The 13,215-nt window shown below is 34.6% G+C and overlaps 1 protein-coding gene across 6 annotated transcripts in view; it reads right to left on the bottom strand.

The window, feature by feature from the left end:
- The window catches only part of LOC136030301 (zinc finger protein 628-like), a 271,742-nt gene that overhangs the window by 9,880 nt on the left and 248,647 nt on the right, over positions 1-13,215 (bottom strand). For all 6 annotated transcript variants that reach the window (XM_065709172.1, XM_065709174.1, XM_065709171.1 and 3 more), the window contains one exon: positions 9,729-10,124. In XM_065709172.1, coding sequence (XP_065565244.1) covers positions 9,729-10,124 — 396 coding nt within the window. The remainder of the gene's footprint in view (positions 1-9,728; positions 10,125-13,215) is intronic.

The raw sequence follows: 13,215 nt of genomic DNA, 5'->3' as shown, positions 1-13,215 counted from the left end.
ATATATATATATATATATATATATATATATATATACATTATTATATATATATATATATATATATATATATATATATATATATATATATATATATATATATATATATATATATATACACTGGATTCCATGTAAAGGTTTCCACCTTCAAATTATAAAAATCTTAAAAACCTCAAATGTAAAAAAAACTCATTTTATGAGGAGCAAAGCAACAAAAATCTCGAAATTGGTCGAATACATAAATAGTTGCTGTCACACCTAAAGGACATATCTGATATCTTCACGCTTCTAAGACAATTAATACCACCCTTAGCAGGTTTGTATCCAGTATTTTCGTTCGAGGGAGGGGTTATGTATTTGGGGGCGTCTCTATGAAAAACTTCGAAAACACATCAGAAATGTGTTTATACGTTTTTATTACGTTTTTACGAGTCGGACAAATATTTGGGGGAAGTATCAAACCCCTTAACCCCCTCCCCCTGAATGCGGCCTTGACCCTCAAGTATGATAGCTACGAAATAATACTGCTACTTGAGGGCTGAATTTGAAATCATTGGTTTATGTAAAGAGGTAGGCTAGCATCTAAAAACAGAGCATTAATGAAGTAAAAGGATGTTTGGTTGGATACATCAAATGATGCTTTATTTTTTGGTAAACTTGTCTCACTCCACCTGAAACAATTTTCTGAGCATGTGGTATGTTTCATTTTTTTGGAAAAAATTATTTATAAAGCAACGTGGCATGTCTTATCTAGCGACAAATAATGCCATAAGTTGATGAAGAATCTTGGTTCAATAAAAGTGCTGACATCAAAAGTAGAATGGACATTAAATATCCCAACTAAACAAACGCTATTTTTCATATATAGAATAATAATGTAAAACATTTGACATTTTTTGGTTAACTATATTAATGATAACGTCAACTTTTCTACAGAGGTTTAAGTAATAAGCATGTTGACTGGCCTAAACATCTATAGTGGAGATTTTTACTAATTCAACGCTGGAAACGTTCGGTTCTTCCGAATAAAGCCAAGCTGAAAAACTTAAGATAAGACATACCAAAAAATGGCAATAAGCCTAAAAAACCCTCCTAAGTCAAGAGCTGAGGCAAATAGACCCCTCCATCAAATGAAGTCCTCTGCATGTGCCATTTCCATCGGTGACAAATGGTCCTTAACCATTAAAAATAGAGAAGAAAAAAATTTCGCTTGATGGTCTCCCATGCGTGTTCGAACAAATGGCTCTTTAAGATGCATAATAGAGTGGAAAATTTTTCGCCTGCCTTACCTTGAATGTTGAACTAATCATTTTGACCAAAAGATAGATATCACCATGAAACTGGCGTATTTCCTTAATACAAGATTTATTAGAAAAATGAATGCAAGATGCAGTCTCAAACCGTATCAAGTATTTGCATATCCGAGGTAAAAAAGGAAAACCACTCGTACAAAACGGGAAAAAAAAAAATTGAAAAAAAAACAAACACTATCCAAACCAAAAAATGCTGTTCACAATAGGCGTAAAAACGTCCCGTTATTTAGAGAGGAAACGAGGAAACAGTTACGTTAGTCATCTATAATGATTCTAGTTTAAACTAGTATTCGAAAGGTTGGATAAAAGGAGTAAGACATTTATATTTATTAGTTTTCATAAACTAAGTCTAGACTAAAGCAGCTCTTCGGATGAAAAACAAGGATTAGGTTTAGAGTAGAACTCCTGATAAAATGTTTCGTATAATTTTACATGTATTTGTCTCTTGAGTGTTCTTTGTACTCTTGAGCCTTTTACGTTCGGCAAAATTATATTTAGAAATTTAATATATTGTTCGGCAAGTATTTCTAAAGGTATGTTTAGTACCATTACAGTAAATTATTTCTCATTATAATAAACAGGATAAATATTTATTTAGAGAACCTAAATGATTTCATGTTTGGACCTTACATTTTCCAAAAAAAAGTGTAAGAAAAAATAATACTTCGATCAAGGCGGTTTTCAAGTAGTATTTATTTTGTCTAAGCTTCCTTTTGCTGTGCATGGTTAATATCTATCTTGTATGCATAACGTTTTATTATGTGCTACATTCTTGTGTATGCTCCCGATACAGAAGAAGAAGAAGAAAAAGATTCAAACTCTAATATTCATGCTCCTTACTGGTGAGACTACCTTATTTGAAGATTGTCGATGGATTTTTCATAAAGTAAACTTGTCACAGATATATTCCATAAATAAGCCCTGATGGCTAACATAGTTGTTATTTCTAGTGGCAGAAGATTCGGTCCTCGCATCCACTTCCCTCTGCTCACTTCAATCGTTGCAGTGAGTAGCCAAGGTCTTCGGCCCTCGCACACTTGCTGTCTTGACGTCAGGTGCGTTCGCAGGATTTTTTTTTCGATTGAGGGGGAGGTAATAATAAAAAAAAATGATAATTTGAACAAGAAGTCCCAGAAATTTGAGAGAGTTTAGTATTTCAGGGGACAAGGCCCCCAAATTGCTTCGGTCCCTGAAAGCCTCATGGTTCTGTTTTGCAGTTTATATTTTACATGTACATTTATATTCTCACGCTTCCTAAACTATTCTGAAATAATTTGAAGGTTCTAGCTTTGATAGTTTAACTGCAAGTTCACTTGAAGAATAGGTAAATAGGAGCTCGGGCCTTCCGACCCCTCACACACTTATTATGATGACTATATAAGGTGACCTTATACGAAGAAAAACAATTGACAAATATAATTTATTTCATTTGAATGTCAAATTACAGTAATTTTATTTAGTACAATTTTAGTAAAAATTGTGCTTAGACAATAAAACACATGGACTGACCAGTTTTTTTTGTGTAAACAATGTAGAAATGAAAAATAAAATCTCCATCAAAATGACGAAATACATTTGCAATCCTTGACGTGACCCTTTCACGAGGGCTGAAAGTTCAAGCTCCCACCCGAGCGAAGAGAGAGCCATCAAGAAACCCACAAAGCGACATTTTGATTGACCCGAGCCGCCACAAAGAAAGTACAAAATGGGTACCTCAAAATGTCGATCAGATACCCTAAGAGGTAACGAAATGGCCGGACGTCTGATTTTTTAATGAAATCTTACAAGCCTTCTTCGGTAGCTACAACAAATGAGTGAAATGGAACAGACATCTTTGGTTCGATACGATCACCCTTTGAAAAAAAAAGCAACAAATATGACACATATGTGATGTTTTGAAAAAAAAAAAATCCTAACTTATGTAGATTACAAACCTCTACAGTGGGGCTATGTGATAGTTTTTTGACTAGGGAGAGGGACAGGTGCCTCAAAGAGTGTATTTTACACCATCTCATTGAGCCTTCACATAAATACAGAATTAGTTCTAAAGAAGGGGAGGTGGAGGTAGATACATAATCTCTCTTGATTTCCGAGAATATTTATGGTCTACGCCGTTATTATGAAAGTAAAGAGCAATTTTAAACCTGAAAATTAGCAGAAAATATTCTATATAAAGGGGGTTTCCTCCTACTCATCCCCAACCTTCCCCTCGTGGTTGTAGAAACTTTGGAGGCTTCTCCTTTGATCGGAAATTGAGGTTAATAGTCCTCTTTTTAAAAACCGAATGATTGGTGACTAAACAGCCCATGGCCAAGAACCGTTTTTGATATCTGTTCCTTTTATTACCCCTTGGGACATATGATCGACATTTTGAAGTAACTATTTTGCATTATCTCTGTGATTTCTCGATTTTGCGTCTGAGGAAATTTTCCATGAAGTGGAGGAATTTTCGCGCGGGTGTTATTTTTCCACGATGGGAATTTTCCACGGGGAGGGGGGAGAGGAATTTTCTGTGGGTAATATCCCATGGGGAGAATTTTCTGGGGGAATTGCTCCCTAATATATATATATATATATATATATATATATATATATATATATATATATATATATATATATATATATATCAATAGTATTTATAATTACATCCTTTGCTGGAAGTCAGATGCATGCCGTCAATAAAACTAAGAAAAATTATAAGGAATAAACAAAGTAATCATTTATGTGTCACTAGCTAAAATTAATCCTAACTCTTTGACAAGTTCCCACAAGATTTTTTACGTGCATACACAGATGCTGAGCGTCAGTACGTTTCTTCGAAAGGGTTAAGTTGATCACCCGGTGGAAATTTGTTTAAACGGGGGGCACGCAACTTGCATTTTAATTGCATTGCTTTGATTGATATGGCAGTGAGGAAAGGAGCGGCTTTTCTTTTAAAAACAGCTGGTTACGGTTTTTGCAACTTTGCGAATTGAATCTTGAGTGCTTTTAATTAACACACCGGCTTTTCAAGGATTAGATCTGGAATTGAGGCTTTTTTTTTGCACAACTTAATGAGAAGACGCTGAAAATAGTAGATTTTTGAAAACTGTAAATCTTTCTCTAATGGCGAATTAATTGAAACTTACCATATTATCTATTTCTGAGATTTAAGCATGAATATTTTTTTTTCTTTTTAACCATAGTCTTGGAGTTTTTCATACCCTCCATGACCTCCCATTGGCACCACAGGCACAGAGGTGAATACCAGTGGTACATACTTTACTATTTCTTAGCCATATAGTTAAAGGCATCTCAAATATGTAAGTAAATACCTCTGGATCATGGAAAAAAACATTTCATGGTCTGATTTTCGAAGGATTATTTCTGTATTTCTCTATTACAGTACGCTTATTAAGTTGTATTTAAACAAACATTGACATTACTGCAGGAGGAAACAAGGTAGTATTGTAAAACTCAGAGGACAGTGGCTCTGGAAATAAATTGGAGTCTTCTGATTCAAGTGAAGCCTTTCTGATTGCATGTGAAACACAAACAAAGGTATCAATTGATCTGTGGTATCTTAAATATTATATTTCGGCACTTACATTGAAAAAAAGCAAATCGTCCCGCCCCATAGATTTTGAAAAATATATATCCCCTGCCCTACATTTTCGTGAACTGGTGCACATATTACAAAACTCAAAAGGGCAGCGGTTCTGAAGATAGATTATGGTCTTTTTCTCTGATTTAAATGAAGCCTATGCAAATGTATAAAATAAAAAGGATTCTTAATTGACGTTGTTCAGCTTGACCAAAAGAGGCGCCTACTCATCTATAGCCTCAGGGATCTAAAAAAAAGAAAGAAAGAATTCATCAGCGTATCTTATTTCAAGAGTTAATTATACCCATCACATTTTTCTCACTGCAAATTTAAGTATTTGCGGCAGCGAAAGGGTTGAAGTAAACCATTAATTTTGGTTGTCATTGTCCTCAGATTAGATATTTACATTTTTCTTCTTGATAAAAAACTTGGGTTATTCATAACACGCAAAAGCTACCAAGAAGTCATATTTTTTTCTGTGATATCAATTTTTAACTAGCACGCAAAACCGTGAATAAGCTTAAAAAAGAAATAAATAAAAAAAATAAAACAGACAAACTGTGCGCCAATTATAGGAAAATATGGAAAACATTATGACTTTTTTTAAAGGAATTCTGAAAATGTATACTGGTCACAGGACCCCTGAGTGTGGTCTTAGAGGGTAGGTAATCTTCCTTCTATCTGTTCTTTAAATATTGCATGTTACAAAATATGTCTCTTAAACATTTATAGTATAAGTATATTAAAAATATAATTTTTAAATATTTTTTTTTTCATAAAAAGAAGTAACACAAAATGCTTGCAAAAATTATAGTTCAATACAATTACTTTTTTTCTGTGGTAAGATGATCAAAAATAGAAGCTGCACACAAAGATTAGTTGAAATATTCATAGGAAGGGTAGAAAATTTTTCCTTTGCTGTTCAAAATATCTAGGATTTATTGGATGGCTTGTAACTCTTATGGTAGTGTTAGCTATAATTCATAGAAAATTTAGTAAGATTAAATATTCAGGACCGATTTTTGCCAAAATACTTTTCTCTCTTTTTCCTTATCGGCAACACAATTGTTATGCAACTGTTGGAAACAATATTGCTAGCTTCGGGTTTAGTTTTGGTAAATGATACTTCTATATTCTATTAGAACGAAAATTTAAGATTTTACGGAAAGCTTTTATTTTCGACAAAGCTTTCACTTAACTTTAAAGTTCATTTTTTCCGCTAGTTTTGGAAAGCTGAAATAGCCATCATTTTACGTAGATTCAGGGGCACCAGTTACGAAGAGGGGATAATAATATCTCCACCTAAATTTGAAAACACATTTTTTGTATATATTCATTAAAAGAAACAAAAAATTGAAAACAAAACAACGGGAGACTTGACCAAGGAATTTCAGACACAAGATTTAAGAAGCATACCTCATTCCAAAGATGTTGGAAAATACAATTTTTACATCTTCAATAAAAACAGTCGATGATTATCAAAAGTATTTTCCTTTAGATTTTGAAAAAAAACAATTTTTTTTCGTTTTCATTTTAAAAATGGAAAACAATTATCTTTAAAATATGAAGATATTTTCGTTAAATGGTGCTGTTATGTAAAATTGAAAAAACTGATAACCGGTATATGAAAAAAACTTAAATGTAACTGTTCTGTGGCTTAAGGGAATTAAATGATAAATGAAGGTACAAACTATGTCAATTAGACCGATTAAAAGAATGAACCGTCATTATTCAGGAAAAGAGACATTTTCTAAAAGTCGATAACCCAATCATCTTCAAATTCAAAAGACTACGTTGAGAATCTTAAGTCTTGAATTTGACATTTTCTTTTTGATAGAGGACCAATTTCCTTCAGAAAATGGAAAATCCGTCATAAGAATGGTAATTCATTTCCCTAGAAAATGATGAGAAAGACCCAATGTTGGAGGAAAGTTAGAACCGCCAAGGAAACTTCCTAGAATTACAAAGTTCAGTATTGATTAGAAACTTCTGTTCTTTTTTGGTAATAACCATGAGAGTTCAAAAGGACTTCATTTTCATTCTTTTACCGCCTAAACCCAAAAATAATCCCTGTTAGACTGTTTCATCTAGAACTTATTCCAAGGAAATGGATTTTTTTGCCATAAAGTGCCTTACATGCAATTTTTTGACCCGAAGTTTTTAAGTAGCAAAGATCAGGATATTTTTGAAGGCCAAAATATCAAACTGATTAATTAATGTCAAATTAATTTTTATAGTCGTAATTTTTGTATGCAAAGGTAGGTTGACTAGCCAGGATAAGGAAAAAAAATGTTCTAGTACCTTCAGCTAAAAGACTACTCGACATGAAATACCTAAATGACACCCTATTGTTAGGCTACAGTATAGAAGTATAAATTTTGTATTTTTTTCTTGGAGAAAATATACAAAGGCTGAAAAAATACACAAACAATATTATGCCCCAACAGAGAGCAGAGCTCGTAAGGCTGGGACAGTGCAAAAACAGAAGAAAAAACATCAACATCTCATCGTAATAATGATTTCAACATATAATACGGTAGAAGACACATAAAATAGAAAAAAAACTCATAAAAGATAAGTAAATATATAAATATCAGGCAGGAGGGGCGTGGGAGGCCGTTAAAAGAGGAAGGGTCCTTAGGGTTGAACCCCCTCCCCCTCAAAAAAGGAAAATTGTCCGACTCTTGAAAGCATGAAAAATGCATGTAAACAAATTGTTGATGCATTTCCCCGCGTCGAAAAAATTAACACCCATCGAACAAAAATTATGGATACGCCCTTGCATACTCCTTCTTCCACTTCGTCCAGAAGATAAACCAGCTATCAATAAGGAATTACTTAAACCTCGAAATTTATTTTAATTAGGTTTTCGGAAGGATTGAATAAGTAATTGGAGTGGAGTGTAAACCCATTTGACTAGTTTCTTTTTTTGGTAGGAGGATAAGAGACCTGAAGTAGCAATGATCAATCTGATAGAAGTAATTAAAAACATACTGTAGTAAAACGGCTCTCATTAGTAGTCTTACTAGACAACGTTCAAATAAATAAAAATTACAGTTGAAGAAAAGCCAGGTTGCGGAAAAAGTGTCCATAATGCACAATTTACACTTAAAAAAAAACCCACTTGTAAAGAGCTGGACTAACTCTTAAAAAATAGTAGGCTTTATCTTTATGGCTCAAATGGCGTTACAAAACTAAATGGAATAATTAATGATGAATAAAGGGCAGTTCAACTACATCCCCAAGAGACTATTTCAGTGATATGAATCTTCCAAATAAAACACCATTAAATAAAATCTTCCAGTTATACCATTCAGTAGTGTAATTGTTACAATTCATTACACAATTACTTTTCATTACGACAATTATTACAGTTCATGAATTAGTTAAACTTTAACTGGTAGAATGAAAAAGACAGAGATGACCACCCTTGCGGAAAGACGAACCGGATTATCTTATCGTAAACTGATGCGCATGCGTTAAATAAATACTTTGTAGTCGTTTGAATTGTGTTTGTTCTATATCATTTTCTTTGGATTCAATCCCATTTTTCTTTTCAATGACACTGGCGCGCGGGTCTTTGTGTAGTCGCCACTGTGCAGGTCCTGACGTTGTGGTCGGAATGTGACAGGATCAATAATAATGTAGCTTCCTGTGGGTCAGAGGAGAAAAGAATATTTATCCGGTAACCAGAGCCAAAAGGTCCTAACCAAGGTGGGTCTCGATAGTTTTTAGGGAGCTTTGACGGTTTTACAACGGCTCGCTTCGTTCCGTATAAGGCGGGGCCCAGCATTTAGAAACTTCAACCGTATATTCCACTGCCTTTTCTATGAGACCCCTCACGAAGTCACAAAATAACTCACGTGATTGTAGTTCATAGCATATTCGGCCCTGATAGTACGAGGCCCGGCGTGGTTGTGCCACTTGCCACCCTCCAAAGCCCGGTGTCAATGACGATCGTAAGTTTTTTTTATTGAATGCAAGCTTGAACTGGTTAGGCCTTCACTCCATAACCGGCAATGCTTATTAGATATATTGTATTCTAATAGTGTCGGGTCCCGCAATGTTTGTTCAACATTCGCACTATTTATGTTTTAATGGATTCGAATTCATTTCAAAATTTCCATGACACATATCACATCTTTATATTGAAGGGATTTATCTCCAGAAGAAAAATCTAATAACACCTTACCAGCTGTTCGCGGATAACGTCTCTGTCATTTTTCATAAGTAGTATTTAAAATTTAACCCGTCTTTTTTGTTGGGGGATTATGTTTCAGATATTATGAATAACGGCTTATTTCAAAAGTGTCACACAAACTTAATGCCACCACTCCCACAAGACGACAAAAATATCAAATAAAGTGGATGCATTGATTTGAGAGGGTAGCCTACAAAAAATTTATAAGACGGTTTTTAAGCTGGAGATCCTAGCTCGGTCTATTTTCACGCTGGACCTATTTCCCTGGCAAGAGGTTACTATTTCACACAAAATGTTTATGGAATTTATAACCATAATCTTATCTTGAACAAATTATTGTTAAAATTGTACAGCTTCGTAAAAATGATGAGAAGAAAAATCGAACCGCAGGAAAAAGGTGAGGAACTCGGGGTTTTCCCTCAGAAGACAAAAATTCACAAAGAGTACAACATTCGTAATTTCAAGGAAATGGAATACTTTCCTGGCGAAAAGTTTTATTCAAGTATTTGATTCCCCCTCCCGATAAAGATATTCCAAGCTGATCCGCTATTTTTCTGTCCTCCCGTCATTCACAAATACGACATGCAAAATTCGTGTCAGGTTGAATTGAAACAATAGACCAGTAAAATCATACCTGCTTCAAACGGGAAAACAGCGGGACAGACTGTGCAAGGCCACATTCTCAATGCTGCTGTAAACGGTGCTGTTTCCGGATGCGAAGCCAAGTGCTTACGTAAACTTCCTTCGTTCACATAATGCTTCCCACATACTGGACATGCGTGTGTTGCCGTTCTACGCCTTATCCCATAGGCCCAATTGTCCATTGGAACACCACTTTGGGGTGACATAATTGATGGAGGGGGCGGATTACATTGTAATACATTATTGACACCCCCAATAGGGTGAGGAAGACTGAATGGATTTTGAAATAATGATGTCGAAGGAGGTACTTGGGCCTGCGAGGGTGTGTGATTGATGCTTGTAACAGGGTTTGATTGATTTAGAGGTAGTACCTCAGATACTGCCGGACCTACAATTAAAACAGCCCGTTATTAATAAGATATATGTATTTTTGTTTTGTACAATACTGTAACTCTAGTCGAAACAAGCTGAACCTGTAATAATTTACCGCAATACATAACTTTGCTCAATCCCATTTTATAAGATTTTAAAGATATGCAAATACATTTCCTAAATTTTGAAAAAAAACATAGGTACGGCTCAAAATTCTACTCAAATAACAGGAATCACATTTTCAGAACTAAAGGGAGAGAAAAAGCAACTAGTTACTGAAAATTAAGGTAAAGTGTTGTTTTGTCAAAATTTCAATAGGTATAGACCTGTTATGTAGGCGAATTTTAGGGCCCTTTAGAGGGAGAAGGAGTAGAGGTGGGTGCTTTAAAATACCTTCCCGGGACATACTTTATCCTGTAGACCCATCCCTGAAAGTTTCATTTTCCTAGCCTAAACCCTTTCTGAGATAGCAAGAAGTCAATTAACTAGAATTTTACCCAATATAATGTTATGGTTTGTAATATTGTACCTACAAAGCAAACTGGCAGATAATTGTGAGCATATCAACAAACACAAAAGTAAATACTAAGAATGTGCGTCTAGGATTCTCAGCTTATCATTATTATTTTGCTTCAGCAGACAACTGTATCTCCAAAAGCAATGGTATTACCATAAAAAAATATATTTTCTCATTAGGACTCTGCCTATAAGGGACACTGGTAGCGTAAGCTTTATTCCTTTTTTGGGTTGCAGGTCCAAACTCTTGAATGTATTGAAATTTCTTTACTAAAGCATTGGACTTACAACAGCGCAAAAGACTTTAAGGAGAACTATTTACCGCATTGAAAATTGAACTATGACAGGTATGCCTGAAAACCTCTCAACGAGACAGTAATCAGAGCAAGAAAAAAGAAAACCATTGTACAAGAACAAAAAATTGTCCTAAATAAGTGTTCATACAATTGTCTTTAGGGAGGGCTTTAAGACTCAAGGACTGGGGGGAGAGGACTTGTGTAGTTACATTTTGACCCCCCCCCCCATATAGAAAAAACAAATTCAAATCGAAAACAAAATTTCAGTGACAGGAAAGTCCCCAATTTTCTAGTATTTTCTAGCGTTTTCCACTTTCCTAGACAAAAATTCAGTAGGCTGACCTACCCAGTGGTGGTAGCTGGGGGGAAGATAGGGGGTATTACCACCCTATTTTCCTAAATGCCTTGTTATAAATACTACCTGTTTTAGGTATCTTTTCTAACTTTTGTTTTGTATTTTTTTTTTGTATCTACATTGCAAAAGCCAAAAAACATCCTCTCCCGCCCCCTGTTTTTTTCGTGAATTGGCACCACTGTACTCACCTGGAAAAAATTTGTGCCAGCAACCAGGATATTTTATAATAATTTTACTACCAGTTGCACTTTAAAATAAAGTATTTAAATTTATATTATACTAAATTATTAGTCAGTCAATTAATATGTCTGTCTTTTGAACGTCTTAAGTTAAAATTAAATAAAAAAAAAAAACAAGTTTTTTTAACTGAAAGTAAGGAGCGACATTAAAACTTAAAACGCACAGAAATTACTTTGTATATAAAAAGAGGCTGCTTCCTCATCAACGCCCCGCTCTTTACGCTAAAGTTTTACTCTTTCTCTCAATTCTTCTTTTTAAAACAGTAAAAAACTTTAGCGTAAAGAGCGGGGCGTTGATGAGGAAGCAGCCTCTTTCATATACGAAGTAATTTCTGTGCGTTTTAAATTTTAATGTCGCTCCTTACTTTCAGTTAAAAAAACTTGTTTTTTTTTTATTTAATTTCTGAACGTTTTTGAATCAATGCATGTTTTGATTTTGGCTCTCCGAAGAGGAATAATCAAAACGAAATTTGCATATTATTTTTTTTTTTTGGCTAAATGGCTTTCTCATAATTTTGACCGAATGATTTTGAGAAAAAAAGAGCGGGGGACGAAGCCTAGTTACCCTCCGATTTTTTGGTTAATTAAAAAGGCAACTAGAACTTTTAATTTTTTACGAATCTTTTTATTGGTAAAAGATTTAGGTAACTTATAAATTAGCTTACGTAAAGAACTTTTGTATTCTCATGTTTTTATTACATATATGAGGGGATTCGCCCCTTCGTCAGTACCTCGCTCTTTACACTAAAGCTTAAATTTTATCCCAATTTATTAAGAATGACCCCTGAATCACAAAAACCGTAGAATAAATAGTTGAAATTACTAAAAATACTTTAGCGTAAAGAGCGAGGTATTAGAAGGAGATGAGCCCCTCATATGGGTAATAATTTCTGTTTGTTTTAAGTTTTATTGCTGTTCCTTACTTCCAGCTTAAAAAGCTTTTTCACATTTATTTTTTAATTGTTTTTTTTTTTAAATAATGCTAGTAAATCCTGCTCTCCCTTCATAGAAATTTTCTTCTCCCATGACAAATTCTCGATGGAAAGTTCCCCCAGCATATCCCCCTCTTCTCAACCCCTCCCCCAACCAAAAAAATCCTCCTGAAAACGCCTGTATACTTTCCAATAACCATTACTATGTGTAAGCACAGGTCAAAGTTTGTAACTTGTTGCCCCTCCCACGGGGACTGTGGGGGAGTCAGTCGTCCCCAAAGATATAGTTATAAGGTTTTTCGACTACGCTGAATAAAATGGCTATCTCAGAATTTTGATCCGTTGACTTTGGGAAAATAATTAGCGTGCGAGGGGGCCTAAGTGCCCTCCAATTTTTTTGGTCACTTAAAAAGGGCACTAGAACTTTTTCATTTCCGTTAGAATGAGCTCTCTTTCAACATTCTAGGACAACTGGGTCGATACGATCACCCCTGGAAAAAAAAAACAAAAAAAAAACAAATAAACACGCATCCGTGATCTGCCTTCTGGCAAAAAATGCAAAATTCCCTATTTTTGTAGATAGGAGCTCAAAACTCCTACAGTAGGATTCTCTGATACGCTGAATCTGATGGTGTGATTTTCGTGAAGATTATATGACTTTTAGGGGGTGTTTCCCCCTATTTTCCAAAATAACGCAAATTTTCTCAGGCTCGTAACTTTTGATGGGTAAGACTAAACTTGATGAAACTTATATATTTAAAACCAGCAT

This window comes from Artemia franciscana, chromosome 8, assembly GCF_032884065.1.
Source record: "Artemia franciscana chromosome 8, ASM3288406v1, whole genome shotgun sequence".
Lineage (NCBI taxonomy): Eukaryota > Metazoa > Arthropoda > Branchiopoda > Anostraca > Artemiidae > Artemia > Artemia franciscana.
Note: the sequence above shows the minus strand (reverse complement) of the source record. Positions and strands in the feature narration are given on the sequence as shown.